This window comes from Sinohyriopsis cumingii, chromosome 16, assembly GCF_028554795.1.
Source record: "Sinohyriopsis cumingii isolate HCF-2022 chromosome 16, ASM2855479v2, whole genome shotgun sequence".
Classification (NCBI taxonomy): domain Eukaryota; kingdom Metazoa; phylum Mollusca; class Bivalvia; order Unionida; family Unionidae; genus Sinohyriopsis; species Sinohyriopsis cumingii.
The window spans coordinates 8,177,971-8,198,843 of record NC_142976.1 but is presented as its reverse complement, the minus strand read 5'-3'; the positions used below and the strand labels follow the sequence as shown (position 1 = coordinate 8,198,843).

The 20,873-nt window shown below is 34.3% G+C and overlaps 1 protein-coding gene across 3 annotated transcripts in view; it reads left to right on the top strand.

Moving 5' to 3' along the window:
• LOC149779901 (E3 ubiquitin-protein ligase UBR4-like) overlaps positions 1–20,873 on the top strand; it is a 274,868-nt gene that overhangs the window by 193,346 nt on the left and 60,649 nt on the right. For all 3 annotated transcript variants that reach the window (XM_089936591.1, XM_089936589.1, XM_089936590.1), the window contains 9 exons: positions 1,755–1,905; positions 5,799–6,090; positions 9,278–9,419; positions 10,194–10,275; positions 12,505–12,678; positions 14,852–14,973; positions 16,856–17,009; positions 17,786–17,829; positions 19,712–19,795. In XM_089936591.1, coding sequence (XP_089792717.1) covers positions 1,755–1,905; positions 5,799–6,090; positions 9,278–9,419; positions 10,194–10,275; positions 12,505–12,678; positions 14,852–14,973; positions 16,856–17,009; positions 17,786–17,829; positions 19,712–19,795 — 1,245 coding nt within the window. The remainder of the gene's footprint in view (positions 1–1,754; positions 1,906–5,798; positions 6,091–9,277; positions 9,420–10,193; positions 10,276–12,504; positions 12,679–14,851; positions 14,974–16,855; positions 17,010–17,785; positions 17,830–19,711; positions 19,796–20,873) is intronic.

The window sequence follows — 20,873 nt, the reverse complement described above, 5'->3', positions numbered from 1 at the left end:
CCACTTTTGTGTTCAGATGTAGTGAAACAAACATATGTAAATATGTACTTACATACACATACATGCATGCATCCAGCCATCCAAACACACACACGCACGCACACATACACATACATACATAGTTTTCTGGGACCAAATCAGGGAGATCAGTGTTCACAATCCTGGAGATTGGGTCCAAATCAGAGAGATTATCTTCATGATATATTTTCGTCATAAATTTAATCGTTCAAGTCCACATCTAAGTAAAATAACTACAATGAGTAATAGTTAGTCAACTTGATTCATTTTCTTACAAGTTATTTTCACTATGCTTTACACATTTATATTTGTCTATCCAAGCAATGTTGAACTTGCAAGCATTTTTTTTTTCAACTACATATTTTCCTTCAAATTTGTTAACATACATTTCAACGTGGTACCAGAATTATTATATTTCCAAAGAATTCCAGAACTATTCATACTTTTCATACCTGCAAACTGTTATACATGACACATTACTCAATATTGTAATATTGAGGAGTAAAACAACTTACCTATGTACAATAAATGCATCTGTGCATGTTATGAGTCACAATTTAATTGGTTGTTAGGTCAATAACAACTTGATTGACAGAGTACGATAGTTGAAACAAACATAAACAGTCTGTTGAATGTTGTTTCTTATTTAGCTTGGATGTCATATCAGCATTAGCTTTTACTAAATGGCATTTTGTGTTGTTGGTCCTAAGTGAAAATGGGTCCAATCTTCTGTTTCATACGACCACAACAATGGCAATCTTGGAAACCTAATTTTTGCTACTACTTCTGCACAGAAAGTGATGTTACCATGGTTCTTTTCACCAATAAGACTTTCTGATGTCTAGATCAGTCCTAAATGAAAATATTGCCAATCTTATTTTTAAAATCTTGTTATTGCTATTCCTAATGAACTATGCCATGGGATTTTCATGAGAAGATTTCATACAATGACTAGTTGGGCTTCTAAAAAAAATGTTGCCAATCTGATATTTAATATGACCACCATGGCATCCATCTTAAAATTCTTGTTATCATTACCCCTCCAAAAGGAAAGTCCTATCAACATGGCAGCTCACCAAAAGACTTCTTTTGATGCATTGGGCCTAACTGAGAATGGTGCCAAGTTGGCATCCAGTATGACCACCAGAGTAGCTAATTTGAAAATCATTTATTGCTTAAAAAAAATATCAAATATGGCCTCAACACTTGTCAGGGAAGATAAAGTCTTATCTTGAATTCCTGGAAATTGTTTTTATCCAGTAGACTGTCAATTCCTTAAAGGGACTCTTGTTTAATTGTAGTGTTCCTGTTTGTTTTTTAAATCATGTGGGTTTACTGGTTATTTTGCAACTTATCATTGGAGAAGCATGGTAAATTCTTTGTTTTATATGTTTAACAATGGAAGTGTGTGTATCTGTGTTAGACAATAAATGTGTGGTTAGGGGAAAGTCTGGGAATTTGTATTATTTGAATAAGAGAAGATACTTTGTTATATAGACAATTGTGAAAAATTTATCAGATATTATCCAAAGTTATGAACGCATTAAAATTATAGTTTATCAGCATTGAGGTCCTGGCTGAGTGACCTGAAGGAAAATATGAACTAGCATGCTGTGCTGCAAAAGATCGCTTTTCATCTTTCAAGAGGTTTTATAATCTATACGTGATTAATGTAATTCAAGAAAACATATTTTTAATTATTTTGCTAATTTTGAATATTTCTGTCCTTGTCTCAGGAAGATGAAAATAAGCCAACTGAAGTGACTGAGTTAACTCCCTTAAGTTCGCTCTCTGCAGAGCTTCACCTCAACTGTAAACAATGGCTGGCAGGAGACCCCAAGTACTCCTATCAGAACTGGAAGAAATTACTGCCTAAACACAAGCAAGGTAAATGCTGAATTTAGAAACTATAAATTCTTTGCCTTCGTTAGACCTGTATGCTGATGACTGATCCTACTTCATTAACTCCCATTGTGTGTTTGCTGTGCCTAGATGAATCACCACGTATAATGACATGATCTGTTATCGTGTTACAAATATTCTAATTTCTGCCATTTTGAAGGGTTCCTTCTGACCAGTATTGGGGTCATTTTCCACCAGATTCAAATCCCGTCCTGTATTATTAAATGACATGTCAAAATGGGGTATACAGTCAAAGATATTTTTAGATACAACTGCATTGCAAGTACATGCATGTATACACACTTCATTTGTATTCCAGTGAATCTCATTGTAAATTTAGTTTATAAGAGTACTCTTTTTTTGATTTGTATAAAAGAGAAGAATGTCTGAAATATCAACCCTAATTTCTTTATCTAATATGAATCTTTGATTTTAAATCTGGCACCTCTTTCTTCATTAAAATTATTTTTTCTGACAGTATTTGTTTACTATCCTCTGACAGTTCTTGGTAAAAGTAAAATGCCAGTGAATGACAATGGCACTGTGGTAAAGAACACATAACGGAAATATGTATGTTTATTACCTGGAATTTGCTGGAGTCCAAAGCTAAATATCCTGCTATAAATAGCAAATTTACTATTGAATTTAGTTCCAACACTTTTTTGCTGTAATAAAAATCATTGTAGCAAGATTTGACAGGGACTGTGTTCGCTTTGCTGAATTATCCTTGTAACGAGTTGACAGGGATAGTGTTTGCTGAATAATTTTGATACACATGTATAGTTCCTTATTTTCTCAAGCCCAAGACTTTATCTACCAGTAGCATGAACATGTAAGAGCTAAAACAAATAGTCACAGAAATTTGTATTCAAGTTATGAACAATGTTTCTTCTTTGCTTATATTTCCTAAAACCCATCAATTCATTCTGACATGCTTGCTTGCCCCTTTGATTATAGTCTAGCTCACAGCCATTGAAAATTTGCATTCATTTTTGGTTAAGAGTTTTTTTATTTGTTTATTTGAATAATTTATTTTTAGAGGCAACAACTCACTTAGCTAAATATTAGCTATTCAGCCTTTAGGCCTTCATGTATATACATTATTCTATACATGTATGCAATACAATAACACCTGTCTTGAGAAATCACTGTGTTCTGAGACCACCTGCTTTGAGAAACCAGTATCTCCATGCACAGATGTATTGGTTATACAGTGTTATGACCTGTTATGAGAGACCAGATTTCTTGACAGACCATTATTTCTTTGCAGAAGGGGTGGTCTTTCATGACGGGTTCTACTGTACTTATGAAAGAATATATTGTAGGTTAAAATAGCATAAATATTTAACTTATAACTTGGGGGCCCCAAATGGCCAAGTGGTCTAAAGCGCTCACTGTTACGGATTACTGCAATCTCCCCTCTATCTGTGTGGGTTTGACTCTAGGATTTGGCTAATGTGGTTATGTGAGAAAGCTTGCCAGTAGCTTTTCGTGGGTCGGTAGTTCTTTCCAGGATTTTCCCTTGTTCTTGCTCCACAATTAATACTGGCCGCCATGTATAACCTAATGGCATTAGACCCTACAACAAGAACTTATAACTTGTATAATGTGCATATGTGCTCATAGGAACAAATGAAAAACTGCATGAAAATTTGATGAGAGATATTATATGTTAAAGTAGTTGAATCATCTTGTTTTGGATTTCATAATATTACAGTAGTCCCCCTCTTGAGCGACACCCCTGAGCAGCAGCCACCCACTTCTTACAGCCAGAATCACTTAGCACCAACAAGTTTATGTTCAAAAGTACCCCTCAAGAATGGCCACCCCTCTAATGCATCCAGCAGCCAGCATATTAGTACATAAATGTAAAATGTTCCCCACACAAGTGGCCATTTTTTATTTCAAATGTGTCCAGAACCAGTAATTAATTCATATCATGACATAAGGTCTGTTATCAGATTATCTTTACCGTTGATACATTTCTCCCAATGTCGGGTTTCCATTACTAAAAGAAGTGTTGGCTAAAGTACATGTAACACTAAGATTAATAGTATATTATCTGTAAAAGCTGACGTTTACAGGAGATGGGCTCAAGAATGCTATGATAGAGTTTGGGGGTCCACACATCTGTCGAGTTCTTCTCTTTGATGATTACAACCGGACGTAATTGTCAAGATCATAACATGGTCAGCATAGGCTATAAATAGATTTTGTGGATTAAGACACAAAGACATTAACCTTGAACAAAATGGGGTACCAGACTAAGACTGAAAAATCATGTGACAATACATTTATCGATTTGTATACGAAGAAGGCATTTCATCCACTCTACAAAGGTGTCACCTGCATAATTAAATCGCATACAGTTAGCAAATTCCAAATAAATCATTACCAAACATTAACTTGTCATCATGTAACTGGAGATGTATTATTTTAGAAGAAAGTCTGTTATTCTACTCGACAATATCGAGGGGTGGCGAGGGAGGACTTGTCTAACAATTTTATGTGGAAAAGACTCGTATAAACATCAATGTAACTGATAAGGAGATTTTTCAACAGTTGTGGGAAATGGAGAAAATGGAAAAAGAACTATGTTTTTACCAAGATTTAAATGATGTTTTTGAATGGTTTTGCAAATTACATGACAACAATACCCACTCGCTTATCACTCTTACATCAAGAATAAGAACTATTAATGTATATTCAGTTGAAATAAGTCTATTCTTAAGACAAGAAGAACCTTCTAATAATTAATGTTACTTTTAAATGTAGATATTAAATGCTTTGACATACGTATCTTTCTTACTACGTACATTGCATATACTTCTCACAATTTTTTTTAGTTCCACTCTGGAAAGGCCACCTGTCTATAGGTTCATTTTCCTGGTGCAGATGAGGTTACCATATAAGAACAGGGACCACTGTATCAGTGTGCTTTTGATCAAGTAGATGGGGATTTCAGTTAGATGTGTAAATGACTTTTTCAAAGCATTACTTTATAGTGGTGGTCATTTTAAATTCAGGCTTGATCTTAAAGAGTACACAGAGGTAGCTTGACTGATTTGTGTAAGCATATCACTCTGGTAAAATAGATGTTAATTATTAAGGACTTTATGAAATATATGATATGTCAGAAGGAAACCAGTTTAAAGACAAACATCTCAGCAGATGGTATAATTGGATCAGCATCTAGTATAATTTATAGATGCACATATTTGAAGTTAGATTATGTGAATATCATTAAGTGTGAACCACATAATGTGCATCACAGCCTCCTTGATGGATTTTCTTCATACTTGCGGCAAGTTATTATAAAGTTAATACGATTCATATTTTTTTTAATGCTAACTCACCATGTTTGACTTTGAGAGCCATGATTGCTTAGTTAACAGAATGTCATACCTGATATCTAAAGGTTATGAGTTCAATATGAACCACAGCCTTGGTCAGCTGCCTTGGTTTATCTTTGTGAAATGCACTTGTCTCCCATTTCCTCTTTGTGATTTAGTCAGTAATGTGTTCAGAGTGCTGTTACAGCCAATAAAAACAAAAAAAATTATAGGTCAAAGTCACACATTTTACAGCAGTGCTTTGTAGGTAGGCAGGCCATAGTCTTGCTGTTTTAGATTAATCTTCTCACCAGATAGTACTAAATATTACAATGGACAAAGCTATATCTGTGATAAAGATCTGTAAATATAATCCAGAAGAATAACAAATACAAAATAAAAGTAAACTAGATTATTTTGTACCATATGTTTTTAAAACGATCCTTTCACAGAAATATTAGCTGCACAGTTTATTCCTGTAGATATTTAATTCCAGAACAGTAGATTTTCAAAATGTCACCATCTTTCTTTTGCATTTTACTCCAGACTCGGAGCAAACCAAGGAAGAGAAGGAGGAGGAGAAAAAAGAGGAAGAAAAGAAAGAGGAAGGAAAAAAAGCTGTCAGAAGTCGTTATCTAATGGAGAAATATGGCATCAGGTGGCACTACAAGCTGTGGAAGACCCCTGCGGTAAAGCTAAAACTGACTCAGACCACATGGCTCCAGCAAGCTATGTTCTCAGCATCATCACGTTCAGCACGTGTGACAGCCTGCAGCATTATTGAGTCGATTGCACAGGTTCCCACGCGGAGGAAAGAGGTTATTGACATGCTGACCAGGTAAGTTCCTTATTTACTGGAAACAATTCAGATGTTCTGAATAAAAAAATAATGTCGCCATAGCAGCCAAAGAGGCACAAGAATGCATTCAATCTGAACTTCATCAGACTTTAGGAAATTTTATAAGGTGATCAAAAATGGGGAATGGACACATCATTTTTGTTAATAATATACATATTTGGGAACAATATTTCATACACATAAATTCTTATAATAATTCTGCATGATTTTGAAATTTGTTTTCATTGTATATCTACCCCTTTGGACCTCTTAAGAGAGATCTCTAAAATCATAAGCTCACCTGGCCAAAGGCCAAATAAACTTCTAGCATAATCGTGCATACATCATTATCTGCCCATCCTGCCATATGTGCTGTTTTTGACATCTCAGAGCCACTGAGCTAATGTAAATCAAACTTGCAGAAATGTTCGTTATGACATGTACTACTAAAATTATGTTTGAGGTGACTCCTGTAGCAAATGTGTGGCTTCCATGGCTACTAGGCCCCCCCCAAACATATGTGTTTCTGGTGGACTGACCATTCCTTTTTTTTCATTGCCAAACCTAGCACTCTTTTTCTCAGGGTAAAAGAGAAAAAATATTTTTAAAAAAGAAAATTCCCAAAATAGATTTGAGTATCTAATTGAGCTGGTTTAGTCCAGTACTTGAAGTGCTTAATGCATTATATATACATCATTATAATAAATATATTGTTTAAATAAAAATAATAAATGTTTTAAATTTTTTTAATAATATTTAAAATAAAAATAATTTTAAAAAAATTTAAAACAAAAAGAAAATTTCCAATAATTGATTTGAACATTTAATTGAGCCAGTTTTGCTCAGTACTTGAAGCACTTAGTACATTATATATACAAATCATTATAATGTATATAATGTTTATAAAAAACATACTGACCTACCCTAATTTTAAAACCAGTGCAATAGGTAACACGCATTTGATGGGGGGAGCCTACATAGAAAACCAGTTTCCAGCTTCTTCTCCATGGTGACTCTGCCAGTTTTGGTCAGACTTTGTAGATTGTGTTTTCAAAGTCATGTTCATGGGTGTTTCCTGGCAACTTTTTAAGAATGTTTCCTTGGACTTGCTTAGCGTCCACCTCGGTTGTGGGAGGTCATGGGTTTGATCCCCGGCCAAGTCATAGCAAAGACTTATACAAAATTATACTAACAGCTGCCGCGCTTGGTGCTCAGAATTAAGAGGTTAGTGTTAGGACTGGTCAGCCTGGTGTCAGGATAATGTGATTGGGTGGGACATCATGCTACATGCCTGTGGCATGATGCCCCAGTGCTAGACATGCCTATAAACTGCTACACTACAGACATCGTAGCAAAATGACTGAAAAATTGTTAACACGGCGTTACAAATCCAAATCACACACACTCCTTGGACTTGCTAAAATTGACTTAGGATGACTCCATAGGGGAAAAGTGCTGCAATAATCAAATGGAAAACCTATTTTTTATTTCTTCTCCATCATTTTTTTTAACTTAGAAGGAATGTGTCATAGTTTATGCTGTATTCTATTTTTTTGAAGGGTGGAACATAGTGACTTTCACAGCAACCAGGTGAAAGACCCATTTTCAAATTCTTCCCTTGAACTAGTTATTTTTTTTGGTTAGACTTTTTAGGAACAATTTCTATGACATGTAGTTACAGGGTTTTTTCCATGGTGGCCCGTTTGCAACATTGTGTCTGCCATAACAACCAAGTGGAAAACTCGTATCTTAATTCTTCACCTGAATTGAGTCTATTTTGATCTAACATTTTAGGAATTTCCGTAGGACAGGGTTCTACCAGAATTAGGTTTAAAATGGTTTCCTTATCAACACTGTGGCTTCCATAGCAGCTGGGTGGAAAAAATATTTTGAATCTTCTCCCACAGAGCAACAGAGACATTTTTTTAATAAAACTTAACAGAAATGATTCTTAGAAAAACATTCTTTGCCAAATTTGTTCTGTTGAAATTCATTGCAATAATGTGGCCTCTGTTGTAACAAGGTAGTAAACATGCTTTCTCTAGCATGGCTCAGTCAGTATTGATTAAACATGTTAGGAATGTTCCTCTGACTAGGCTGTGTTAGAATTGTGTCCAAGATTGCTCACATTTCATTGACGTAGCTTCCATAGCAAGCAGGTGGAAATTTTTAGCAAATGATTATCATCTCACATCAATTAAGAACATTTGTTGTAGGGTGGAAAGTTTTTGTTATCATTATATAAACAAAAATTTCATTTCAAATGTTTTTATTTTTACATTGTGCCTATTAGACCAGTTGTATGCAAGTGAACAATATCAGACTCACTTGAGCCTCTTGTCGTTTACTATTATTGTGCACCTTGGGCACTCGATTTTCAGCAGCTAGGGATCTGTGTATACTAAAGAATGTCAGCACACACACTTGCACACTTTCAAGAACTTATATGAACAAACAGTTATATATCCAGATGATTTTTTTACACAAACGATATGCTGTTTGGTGGTAAAAGGGAATATTTTTGACACATCAGTTTTAGTCTTTTATGTTGTACATGGAATGAAAACCACAAGAGCAGTACAACATGATTTCAACATAAATAATTGGGGGGGGGGGTGTTAAGGCACAACTACACTTGGAAAGTTATATCATTCCAATATTTGCCCATTTGGTCACATGTCCAGTGCATTAACCACAGAACTAGCCTATCAACTTAAATGATAAGTCACTTCTCCAGCCTGAAGCATGTGCCACCTGGCATGTAGATAACTTTAAGCAGAAATTTTACTGGAAATGCAAAGGCATATTACCTTTTACACACAGTGGAATCTACTTTATTAGCCCCCCCCCCCTTCAGTTATCTAGATACCAAGTCATTTCAGCTACTTATGTCATTAAATATCCCATCTTACTAACAAATAACACTAACATTTTAGGTCCCTTTATGGTCCAATCACACAAGTTCATTGTATTAAGTAAAATCATTTTTTTTCCAGTACAGTTAAGAGCTACAGTGGCTCCATGGTTGGCATGCTCAACATGGGATAAGAATGCAGGTTACAAATCTAATTGCATCAGCAACATGTAATCTTGTGTAATCTTGTGTTGATATGCTATTAAACATCAACCAACCAACCAATCTCCAGTAATGTCTGTAGCTTGAATTGTATTTCTGTATATTTCATAGATGTCTGGACTTGGTTGGTAAGAGTGGAGAGTGTGCCAACGAGTTTCTGACACTATACCGTAACCTTATCTCCCCTGTCCAGTGGAAGTATTACCTAGCCATTAAAGGTGTCATGCTTCATCTTGGAGACCTCATCATCAAGGTCAGTTCATTATTATCTCACCATTGTTAACAAACATGAAGACAGATCACTTTTCCAGTAGTGATCATGGACATATCAGTATCTAGTTAAAGTTTTATGTTGAAATTTTTGCCAGTTATTTTGAATGTAACATGTGAGAAACCACATTCCACAGAACCCTTGTTATTTACTTCACAAGTGACTTTTATGGGATATGTTAATTAGTACCCATCTCAGTCTCATCAGTTGCACTCACCTGTCCCATGAAAGTATTATATGACTATTAATGGTGTTTACTGCAGGTTAGGGACCTTGTATCTAAACTGAGGCAAAAAAGTATTGTAATAAATGGCTGTAAATAAATATTTTTATTCCCAATGCTGTATCAATTGGATGAATGTACATTATATCTATGCAAGTATATGCTTCCTGAACTGGCTTGGCTCTGATAACTGTGACTAAATCACAGCATAAATTGTCCATGAAACTTGATGAAAGACAAAGCTGTATTTTTGATCTACAATAAAGTGTATACTTGAAAAAAGTCTTTTAATAAGAAATATTATTATAGTTTTATTATTAATATTTAAAGAAACTCCAGACTGTTCATGCATATTGGTTCTTGTTTCAAAGAGCCCCTGACAATGGATGCATATCATTTGTTGTTAAAATAGACCTCTAGCTATGCATGCATATTGGTTGTTATTCAAAGAGACACTTGATTGTGCCTGCGTGTTGATTGTTGCAAGATTGAATGAACATCATTAATTGGTTAATTATTTGTTTTGCTTTCAGGAAGTGGAACATCTTCAGTATCTGGAGGAGACCACACTGAACTCTGACCTGGCACAAGGTTTTGCCCTCAAGGCACTTGTAGGTAAGCTTGCTGAACTCTGACCTGGCACACGGTTTTGCTCTTAATGCACTTGTAGGTAAGCTTGCTGAACTCTGACCTGGCACAAGGTTTTGCTCTTAATGCACTTGTAGGTAAGCTTGCAGAACTCTGACCTGGCACAAGGTTTTGCCCTCAAGGCACTTGTAGGTAAGCTTGCTAAACTCTGACCTGGCACAAGGTTTTGCCCTCAAGGCACTTGTAGGTAAGCTTGCAGAACTCTGACCTGGCACAAGGTTTTGCCCTCAAGGCACTTGTGTGGTAAGCTTGCTGAACTCTGACCTGGCGCAAGGTTTTGCCCTCAAGGCACTTGTAGGTAAGCTTGCTGAACTCCAACCTAGCACAAGGTTTTGCTTGTAGGTAAGCTTTACAACGAAGCAATATCAGGTCTCCTGTTCCCCAGATAATGTGTCTTTCAACACAAAACTATTGGGTATTTATCAGCAGTGTTGCAAGTCAGCATGAAAGTGGTATTGCCTTGAATTCTGTCATTATAAACTTTAAAATAAGTTAAGTGAAGGATTGTCATATTATGGGGATTTGAGGTTTTGGATTCCTTTAGAATATGGGGCCAGAACTGTTGATATTTAATGTTACACAATAATAGTAGAGCATGGATTATGAGTGTATGTGCAATATAAAGTGTATTATCAACATCCAATAATAAGCTTCAGCAGTTTTGTCTGTCCCTGATTCCATCTTGAAGTGTTTCTTTATCCATCATGTATGTATGTTTCTATGTGCAGTTCATATTACACCATTCATTCATTACTACACAATTAAAAATATAACATGGTCATGCCATGGACCCCATGTAGAAAATTCCAATGAATTTAAAGACAGCTGATTTTCAGTATTAATGACCTTAAAGAGCTATTAAAATTTTTACCCACCTAAACCTCCACAAATGACTCAAGGCATGGGGAGATTCAGTGATGGCAATTTTCATAAGTTTTTCCATCTGTCTACAGATAAGTTGGTTTCTATAACATGACATTAGTTTGTTGTAGAATTGTTTTCTCAAACCTTATATATGGCTCACACATGGATAGAGTTGGAAGCCTTTTGATTTTGATGCTGCTATGTCCAAGGTCAAGGTTGCTAGAGGTGAAAGTGTGATTTTCCCATTTTGATTAAAGTCCAGTTTCTTGGCCAAATTTTATCAAGCTTCATATGTAGACTACACTTTTGCAGGAGAAGCTCCCAGTTGATTCAAAAGCCAATAGGTGAAAGGTCATGGTCACTAGGTTGAACATAATTTTTTATTTCAATTTGCTGGATCCATTTTTTATCCAACTTAATTGGTAGCCTATGCTTGGCAGAGGCAACTCCCTGTTGATTGTCGAGGTCAAAGTAAAGGTCACATAGAGCTAAACCAGAATTGTGTTAATGTTGTTAAATCTTATATATGCATATTGTAATGTACCAGGTTGCCCAGTATAGTTGTGCGTCTATCATATCTTTAAGTTTCACATATACAGTTCTGTACAAGTTGAATAGCAGAGTCACCATGACATGACAAGTAATTTTGTTCTAATAAAGCATAATTGCTGCTTTTGGTAGTGATGGTATTCATCTCCTCACTCACCTACCCCCACCTACATACACAGGAACATATTTCATAAAGTGTTTGATTGAACACATTTTGTGGGAGTTTGGTACATGATGCAGCAGACATTTTCAGTCCCAAAATACCATTTAATGAGAGAGAGCTGCATGTATAATTTAGGCAATTGAAAACTGAGAATCACAACTCTCAGATATCTTTGCACTTATTTGTCAATTACTTTAGATTTGTACTTTTAAAATTGTTGCAGACACACACACACACACACACACACACACACTGGTGCATATTTAATAGCATTTGGGATGAAACACATTATGTGACAAATGGTTAGATGATGCAGTTGACAATTACAGACCCCAAATACCTTGTTATCATTAGTGTGAGATGCATATATTACATAGGCCACAGAAAACTGAGAAATACTACTTGCAGACATCTGTGCCCTCATTTGTCAATTATTTTAGATTTTACTTCAACTTTTCAAGTTCTTCCCCATCCAACACACACACATTTTTAAAACTAACTTCTGATAGAAAGCTCAAATTATTGTTGGGTGTAAAACTATATATACAAGAAGATACACTTAAGTTGGTACAGTGTTTAGGAAGCCATATTTGTATTGATTGCCTGATATCTGTCTTCAGAACTGTTGTCCACCTTTGTTGAGGAGGAGAAAATAAAGCAACATTTTAAGAACAAGCTGGTTGGCTACGTGCTGAATGGCTACCTGTCGCTCAAGAAACTCCTTGTACAGAGAACTAAATTAATTGATGACACACAAGACAAGTTGCTTGAGCTGCTGGAGGAACTCACATCAGGTAGGGTGGATATGGTTTTATCTTTTTATTTTAATTTGACTTTTGTTAATTTTTGCTAACTCCCTTGCCATATTCATTGTTTAAATCATCAAATCCCGTAATATGTCATATTTATGAATATTCTCAGCATTTACTGAATTGCAAAGTCTCTATCAAAATATTAGACACATGTTACTGAATTGTAATAGTTTCTATCAAAATATTAGACACATGTTACTGAATTGTAATAGTTTCTATCAAAATATTAGATACATGTTACTGAATTGTAATAGTTTCTATCAAAATATTAGACACATGTCACTGAATTGTAATAGTCTCTCTCAAAATATTAGACACATGTTACTGAATTGTAATAGTCTCTGTCAAAATATTAGACACGTGTTACTGAATTGCAAAGTCTCTATCAAAATATTAGACACATGTCACTGAATTGCAAAGTCTCTATCAAAATATTAGACACATGTTACTGAATTTTAATAGTCTCTATCAGAATATTAGACACGTGTCACTGAATTGTAATAGTCTCTGTCAAAATATTAGACACATGTTACTGAATTGTAATAGTCTCTGTCAAAATATTAGACACATGTTACTGAATTGTAATAGTCTCTATCAAAATATGAAAGGTAGATATGGAACAATGGATAACTGATTTCCTTAAGTCAATATTATGCTCAGAACATGACAGTGATAAAAATAACAATAGATATGATTAGTTAACCAGATGGTGAAAACAAAAAGAAAAGTGAAACTTCCAACAAAGAAATGGATTCTAAAATGGCAGAAACAATAAGGACAGTATCAAACTCTCTGCAAATTGCTTGAAAGGTGAAACTTCATAAAGACTGATGAATATAATATTAGAAGGGCTTTCTTGACTTCAACTTCTTCAATGCTGTTAGAGTATGATAGGAGACATCAAAGAGGAGAATCTTAAAGAAGGTTATTTATTTGGTTTTTCTTGCCGTAACTAGACTTTGTAAATGATGTTATTTATATAGTTTTTTCATGCAGTAAAATGGACTTTGTAAATTACATCTCATTTTATTATAAGGTTGGAAAAATATGATCACACCATTGGACCACTTTTCAAACAAAGAAGGATAAATGCCACCTTTTTTCTCAAACTTGGCAGAATGGGTGCATATTTTTGAGATGGGTTATCTTAGTGAAATATGTCCATTTCTGTCCCATCTGTACAGATGCATTCCATTGTGTTTCCATTCAATAACTTTGAAGATTAAATGGAGTTTGGGTATGCAAATTTATATAGTTTCCTCAATAATCCAATAAAAGTGGTCACCTTATACAAAAGTGAAGCTTGGTTAAGGAACCATTGTGAAATCTAAGGATTGTGTCACAGATATAAATTGAACACATTACAATTTCAAAACCAGAAAGTTTTATGCTTAGAGGGTGAAGACAATTAAAAAGACAATTGCAAAATCACTGACAAGCTTGAATACCTTGTTTAAAGATGATTACAAATTGCAGACCAGCTTGTTTAAAGTCAATAATTGAGATTAGAGAAGTGTATAAAGCTTTTGTAAATATAAGTTTATATTTTTGGTTTAAAACATATTTCTGCAAAGTATACAAATTGCATAAAATAAACATTGGATTTGGAAACAAGCTCTTGTCGTAGTTATATTAGTTTTCTCCAGACAAAAGTACTTGCATTCACAAGTTGGCGCTCTGAACATGCAATATAAAAATCACATTTATTTGTAGTAGGTGAAATTAAAGCAACATAATACATTTTTTTACATTAATTTATCCATATTTTAATTTATCAATTAAGTGATAATTTCAGTTTAATCTTCATGAAAATTTGGATGTAATAAAGTTATCATCTTGAATTTTTGACATTCAAATCCAGGAAATTATCCCCATGCGTTATGTTTGTTTTGAACGGATGGAAGACCTAAAGGGATACTGGCTGAGTTATAGTTATGAAGAACACAATTATTAAGCAATATAACTTTCACATTTTTCTTATAGTAGCCTCATATTTTTTATACCCACTGATATATTTGTGAAAATCTAAGATGTGTGTGTTTATCTGACTATAGCAAATAAGTTTACTATATAGTAGAAATATGCTTTTTCCCTCAAATTTACCTTGATGTCATCAAAGCAAGAAAGGTTTTTAAAAGTTTTACTTGTTTTACAGGAACTGAGTCAGAGACACGAGAGTTCATGCAGGTGTGTGTGAAGACGATACAGAAATACCCAAAAGACGACTACGTGTCTCCAGTGTTCATATTTGAGAGACTCTGCAGCATCATTTATCCAGTATGACTGAAAGCAAATTTTTTAAAATATATACTTTCAAAATGTTCTCATCAATGTTAAACATGTTCTAATTTTGCTACAAACTCAGTTTTTGATGAAATTTGGATCCTAAGGGGATCAAAGCAGGCAGGGGTCTCTGTGAGGTCTTTCTAAACTTCAGGTTAAGAAAATGCATGTGGAATTTTAAAGATATTAAATTGAACAAAACCCTGATTTTCATACCGTTAACCTCAGGTTAAATTTTCTTTAATTATTAGTTTTATTTAAAAGTTGCCAAAATCTAAGCTTACAAACATTTCTCCTTGCTTATTTATTGAGTGAGCAGTATCTCCACCATCCTTGAAAGTTCTATAAAGAAATTACTTTCTGTTTCAAGCTTTCAAAATTTTACTGAGATCGCCTGCCTACTATAACCCCACTTTTCCTACCTGTCCCTACTTTTTCATTGGCCTCTGTTCATTTTACTACTTTTCCCTGCTGTTTCATTGGGCTCTCTTCTTTTCACTAATTTTCCCTTATATTTCATCAGGCTCCCGTCTTTTAACTACTTTCCCCTGCTGCCTTAGCGGGTTCTCTTTTCACTACTTTTTCCTGCTGTTTTATTGGGTTCTGTTTTCACTATTCTTCAAGTTTTTGTGCATTTTTGGAGACATTCTTTTATCCATTTAATATGTACTAGCCATCATGGAAAGGTTTGTTGCCTATCACTGCTTTCTTTTCTGTAATTTATGCAATTTTAAGGGAACATAAAGTGATCTGAAATTAGGACTTTGCCTAGACAGTTTGGTTCTTCTATTTGTTTTGCTCAATCATTTGTAGAGCAGAGAAAGCTCCTTACAGGGTGGTGGATCAAAAGTCCAAGGCAAAAGCTCTTACATTATTAATTGTCAAGACCAGTGTCAATGAGGCATTATTTACTGGAAATTTGCAAACTCATCATGGATTTTAAAAAATTGGAAGACAAATGATGCATTTTTTAATTTACTTTATATTCACATTGTGACAACTTTCTACTAATAGCCTCTGTTGTGAGTCCAAGATCTGCCTCTGTATGGGTTGAAGACCAGCCTGTTACAAATAAAAAGGGATAACAGTTTTCAGTCTGTAAATAAGGGATTTAAAAGTGGAAATAATGTTCATCATCCATGTCACCTGAAATGATAATTGAGTGAGCACATTTAATCAGGTCCGTGGGAATAATTATGCTTTAAACTTCCTGACAGCATCAACATTCATTATCAGAATTGTCTGTAGTAGCGGTTGCATGTGTGTGTGCTTGAATATGTTTGTGAGAAAAAAACTGAAACCAGGTGGGCTATAAACTTGATGAATTAGTAAGATGGATGGAAATAGCTAATCTTGATTTGTACATTTAGATATATCAAGTTTAATTACTGTACCTTTTTCAATGACAGTGGTTAGATTTTGATCTGCAAACAGATTTTCCTCTAAAACACCCCTGATCTGTATAAATCCATAGACACTAGACTTTAAACCTTCAAAAATGCTTCTTTGAACTGAAAATGGCTGCACTTTTGTTTGTTAAAGTTGTAATTTCAGACAATAAATGTTAATGTCTTACTTGCTGTTGCTTGTCCAATTATATCTACATAAATTGGTCTATAGGCCTATTTCAAGTAAAAAAGTCAATCATGACTTTGATCTGTCCCTCTCTCTCTCTCTCTCTCTCTCCCCTCTCTCTTTCTCCCTCTCTCTCTCTCTCTCTTGATCCATTGTGGTGCAACTTGATTATTTTTTGAAATAAGATTATAGTACTTTGATGTCTTTAGCTGATGCAAGAATATGGATGTGAGATTTAAATCACCAATAAAAATATGGTGCATTGGTGACAAGCAATAAAGTAAAGTGTCTTGTTTCACAGGAGGAGAATGACATTGGAGAATTTTTTATGATCTTGGAAAAAGACCCACAGCAAGAGGACTTCCTACAGGGGAGGATGCTGGGAAATCCCTATAGCTCTAATGAACCAGGTCTTGGGCCACTTATGCGAGATGTCAAGAATAAAATCTGTCAAGGTAAGTCATCAGTGACTGGGTTACAGCCTTCTTATTCTGAAGTCATGTTTTTGAATGTTGCAGTGAAAATTATTAAATAACAGCAAGGATAAGTATGCTGTTACACGGAGTAAGAAAGGCTGTAGATATTTTGCCAGATGTTCTAGATTATTTCAAGAGGCATCATCCAGTATAAATGTTGATAATTTATACAGGCCCATTAGAGACTCGGCTTAGCTTATTGTTGTTTATTATGGTATTTGATTCACATAGATCATAAAAATATACATTACTCTTGAACATCTTATCCAGTCACTGCTGTAACAAATCTTATGGAAATCCAGCTGAGGTTTAAGAGAGTTCATGGAAGGGGAAAGAATTATATAGCCAGCCTCAGTGGCAACCATGTCAGCAATGGAAACCAAAATCTTGTGCATGTCGATAATATTTGCTGCCTCACGAATAAAGCCAAAGGGCAGATTTAATTTGTAATGATATTATTAGAGACTTTCATTGGCTAATTGCAAGATTCAGAATTTTTTTGTAATGTTTGTGAAGTTCAAAGTACTGTGTCTTTATTCAAGTTCTACAATATAAACATTGTTGCATATGAACATTAATAATAGTGCATCCACAAAAAAATTGAACTTTGTATGAAGCTCCTGACATTTGCATGCAAAAAAGGTTGTTGGGACCAGTGTGGTAGATTTTAGGTCATGATTACTATGGGGTTTGTTTCCACGTTTATAAATGCATTATTTTTTACTGCCATTTACTATATTTCACTATTTTTCTAGATTGTGAGTTGGTGGCACTTCTAGAGGATGACACTGGGATGGAGGTATGCACAAAAATAAATATTTTTTTCCAAGCCAGTTCAAAAGAATGAGTTTGTAACAGCATAGGGATATATCAAGGCTGTCAGGCAGAGTTACATTCATATCACAAATCAGATTAGTTTCTGTACTGATCAATAATTTGCACCTTCACTATGCTTTACAGAAGCTTTGTGCTATAAAGAATACATGGAATTAAAAAGGGGGATTTATAAAAGCAAATTTTGGTGCACCTAAGAATATTGGCACACAAATGTCATTGAAAACACCTAAATAGTTTGTTAGTGTTTTTATAAGTGAAAATACCTAACAGTTCAGGAGTAGATGTGGATGTTGATGAAAACACCTAAAATATTTCAGGTGTAGTTGATGAATGTCATTGAAAACACCTAAATAGTTTGTTAGTGTGGCTGTCAGTGAAAAGACCTAAATAGTTGGGTGCAGGTTAGATGTCAGTGAGATTTAAATCTAAAGTTGATACATTTGTCATCCAAGGAAAAATTTACAAGTTTCAGTTGCACAAACATCAGAAACTCAAATACGAGGAGATTGTTTAATGCTTATTTAAATTTCCAGTCATAAAGGTTTTATCACAATTTTGATGGATAGTAACAAATTCTTGTATATGTGGTTTCATCTACTTTCTGCCGCATAGCCATAATCAAAGCAGCTTGACAATTGTAATGAAAACATCATTATTAGCACTATTATAAACTACATTAAGAAGTTGATTAGGCATTTTAAAAAAGGCTTATATTCAGTTTGAAAAAACATTTATTGTTGGCCCCAATATCGATGTCTGATATATTATTTGTTAGTCCCAATATAAATGCCTAGTATATTATTTTTCTAGAATGTGTAAATAATATCCCTGTGAGAGGCATGAATTTTTTAACATTCCTGAACTAAACAGTTACAGAGAGTGTAAAATATCCACCTCGTGGCTTCATGGAAGACTAGCTTGAACTTTGTAAAAGAGTGACAGTTTGAAATTTATCAAACACTACTTTGACCAAGTATTTGAATTGATCTTTGACATTGTTTCTCAGGAATGGGATAGCAAAAAATGGTTTTGTTCTAGCTATTCCTTGGAGCTCGTCTGAAATATCCGATTTATGTTTTGTTTCATAGAAGTTCTTTAGCTTCATGTATCATTAGAAGTACTTTTATTGAACCAATAGATGGCTCCCATTTATTTTAAGGTTATGATCAATTTGACCCATTCGGAGACAAACCTAAATGCATGCAACACCAAGTGTTGCCCTTATACACAATGTAGTGTTCTGTTTAAACTTGCAAGATATGTGAAAACAATTTAAGGATGTTAGGTAAGGTTGCTGATGAGTCTGATCATGTTAAAATGAATGGATTGTTTCAGTTATTACTGATGAGTGTGTTACAGTGTATGAATTGTTTCTTATGAGTGTAATGTTACAGTGTGTAGGTTGTTTCAGTTGTTGCTGATCATTTTACAATGTATGGATAATTTCAGCTGTTGCAAATTATGTTACATTGTAAGGATTGTTTCAGCTGTTGCTGATCATGTTGCAATGTATGGATTGTTTCAGCTGGTTCTGATTAGTCTGATGTTACAGTGTGTGGGTCGTTTCACCTGTTGCTGATCATGTTACGATGTATGGATAGTTTCAACTGTTGCTAATCATGTTACAGTGTATAGATTATTTTAGCTGTTGGTGATCATGTTATAGTGTATAGATTGTGTCAGCTGTTGCTGATCATGTTACATTGTATGGATTGTTTTAGCTATTACTGATGAGTATGATCATGTTACAGTGTATAGATTGTTTCAGCTGTTGCTGGTCATGTTACAGTGTATAGATTATTTCAACTGTTTCTGATCATGTTATAATGTATGGATTGTTTCAGCTGTTGGTAAACAAGAAGATCATTAGTCTCGACCTGGAGGTGAAGGAGGTCTACAGGAAAATTTGGGCCCAAGATCATGGGGAGGTAAGTAGTGCTTTCTTATTTTAATATTTTTGGGGGGGTCAAATATGGAGCAGTGCATGTTTTTGTTAAGTTTTCACACTAAATCCTCAAAAGAAGGCAGGTCCATGTATCTGTCTGGGTTCAGAAGACAATGAATGGAACTACATAGATTGATTGTCAAGAATGCATCAAGGTCATGTTACACATATATGTAAATAAAAAGTAAGAAGAGAGTAATATATTCGGAAATGAATTTATCAGATTTTTGCAAAATGTAATAAATATTTTCATGTAAATATACAATTGTGAAATATTGTGGGGTTTTTTCACAAGTTTGTGAGTTTTCTGTATTATTTACACTTTTGAGAATGTTTCTTGGGTGATTACAGTTTTCTGGTCATAGCTTTCATGTAGGAAAAATAAACATTAAAATCATAAAAACATCAGAATTCTCCTTTTAGTAAAAGAAAAAATTGTTAAGCGTTTGTGTCCAAATTGTATGTAACAATTCTATTGTGAATAAAACTTAAAGTGCATTTATTTATACAAATGTCCTACACAAAACAAATTCTTATATCAAATGTTTTATATACTGTTATGAATATACAAGTACTGGAATGTAGTTTTCTTTACATAATCATGGTTCAAAAACAAATCACACAGACTGGGATAATTTCTTTTGGTTCATTTAGTAATATATGAGACCGATCTTTCCCCCTCCAATCAGTAACTTAAATAGAAATTGCTTTAACTTGCTTGAAAATTACAATCACAGTTTTCTAGTAATGTCTGCTCTTATTTAGTTTTTCTTTAATGACAAACTCTGTGACAAATAAGTTAAATTATTCAGATTTTTGTGGACAGTTGATTGTGTAAGAAACTAAAATATGGTGGTTTATTTTGCTTCAACATCAAACTTATGTATATGCATGTATTTTGTTATGGACTGAAATAAAGTAGATGAACCAAGGTAAAAAGAGGCAGTTTTTAGTCATTATTGCACACACAAAGTATGACTACTTTGCTGTGTGATTTTAAAAGATTGCCTAATATTGTATTGTAGGATTGATTGCCAGGGCTCAAGGTTTTTGTTCATTTA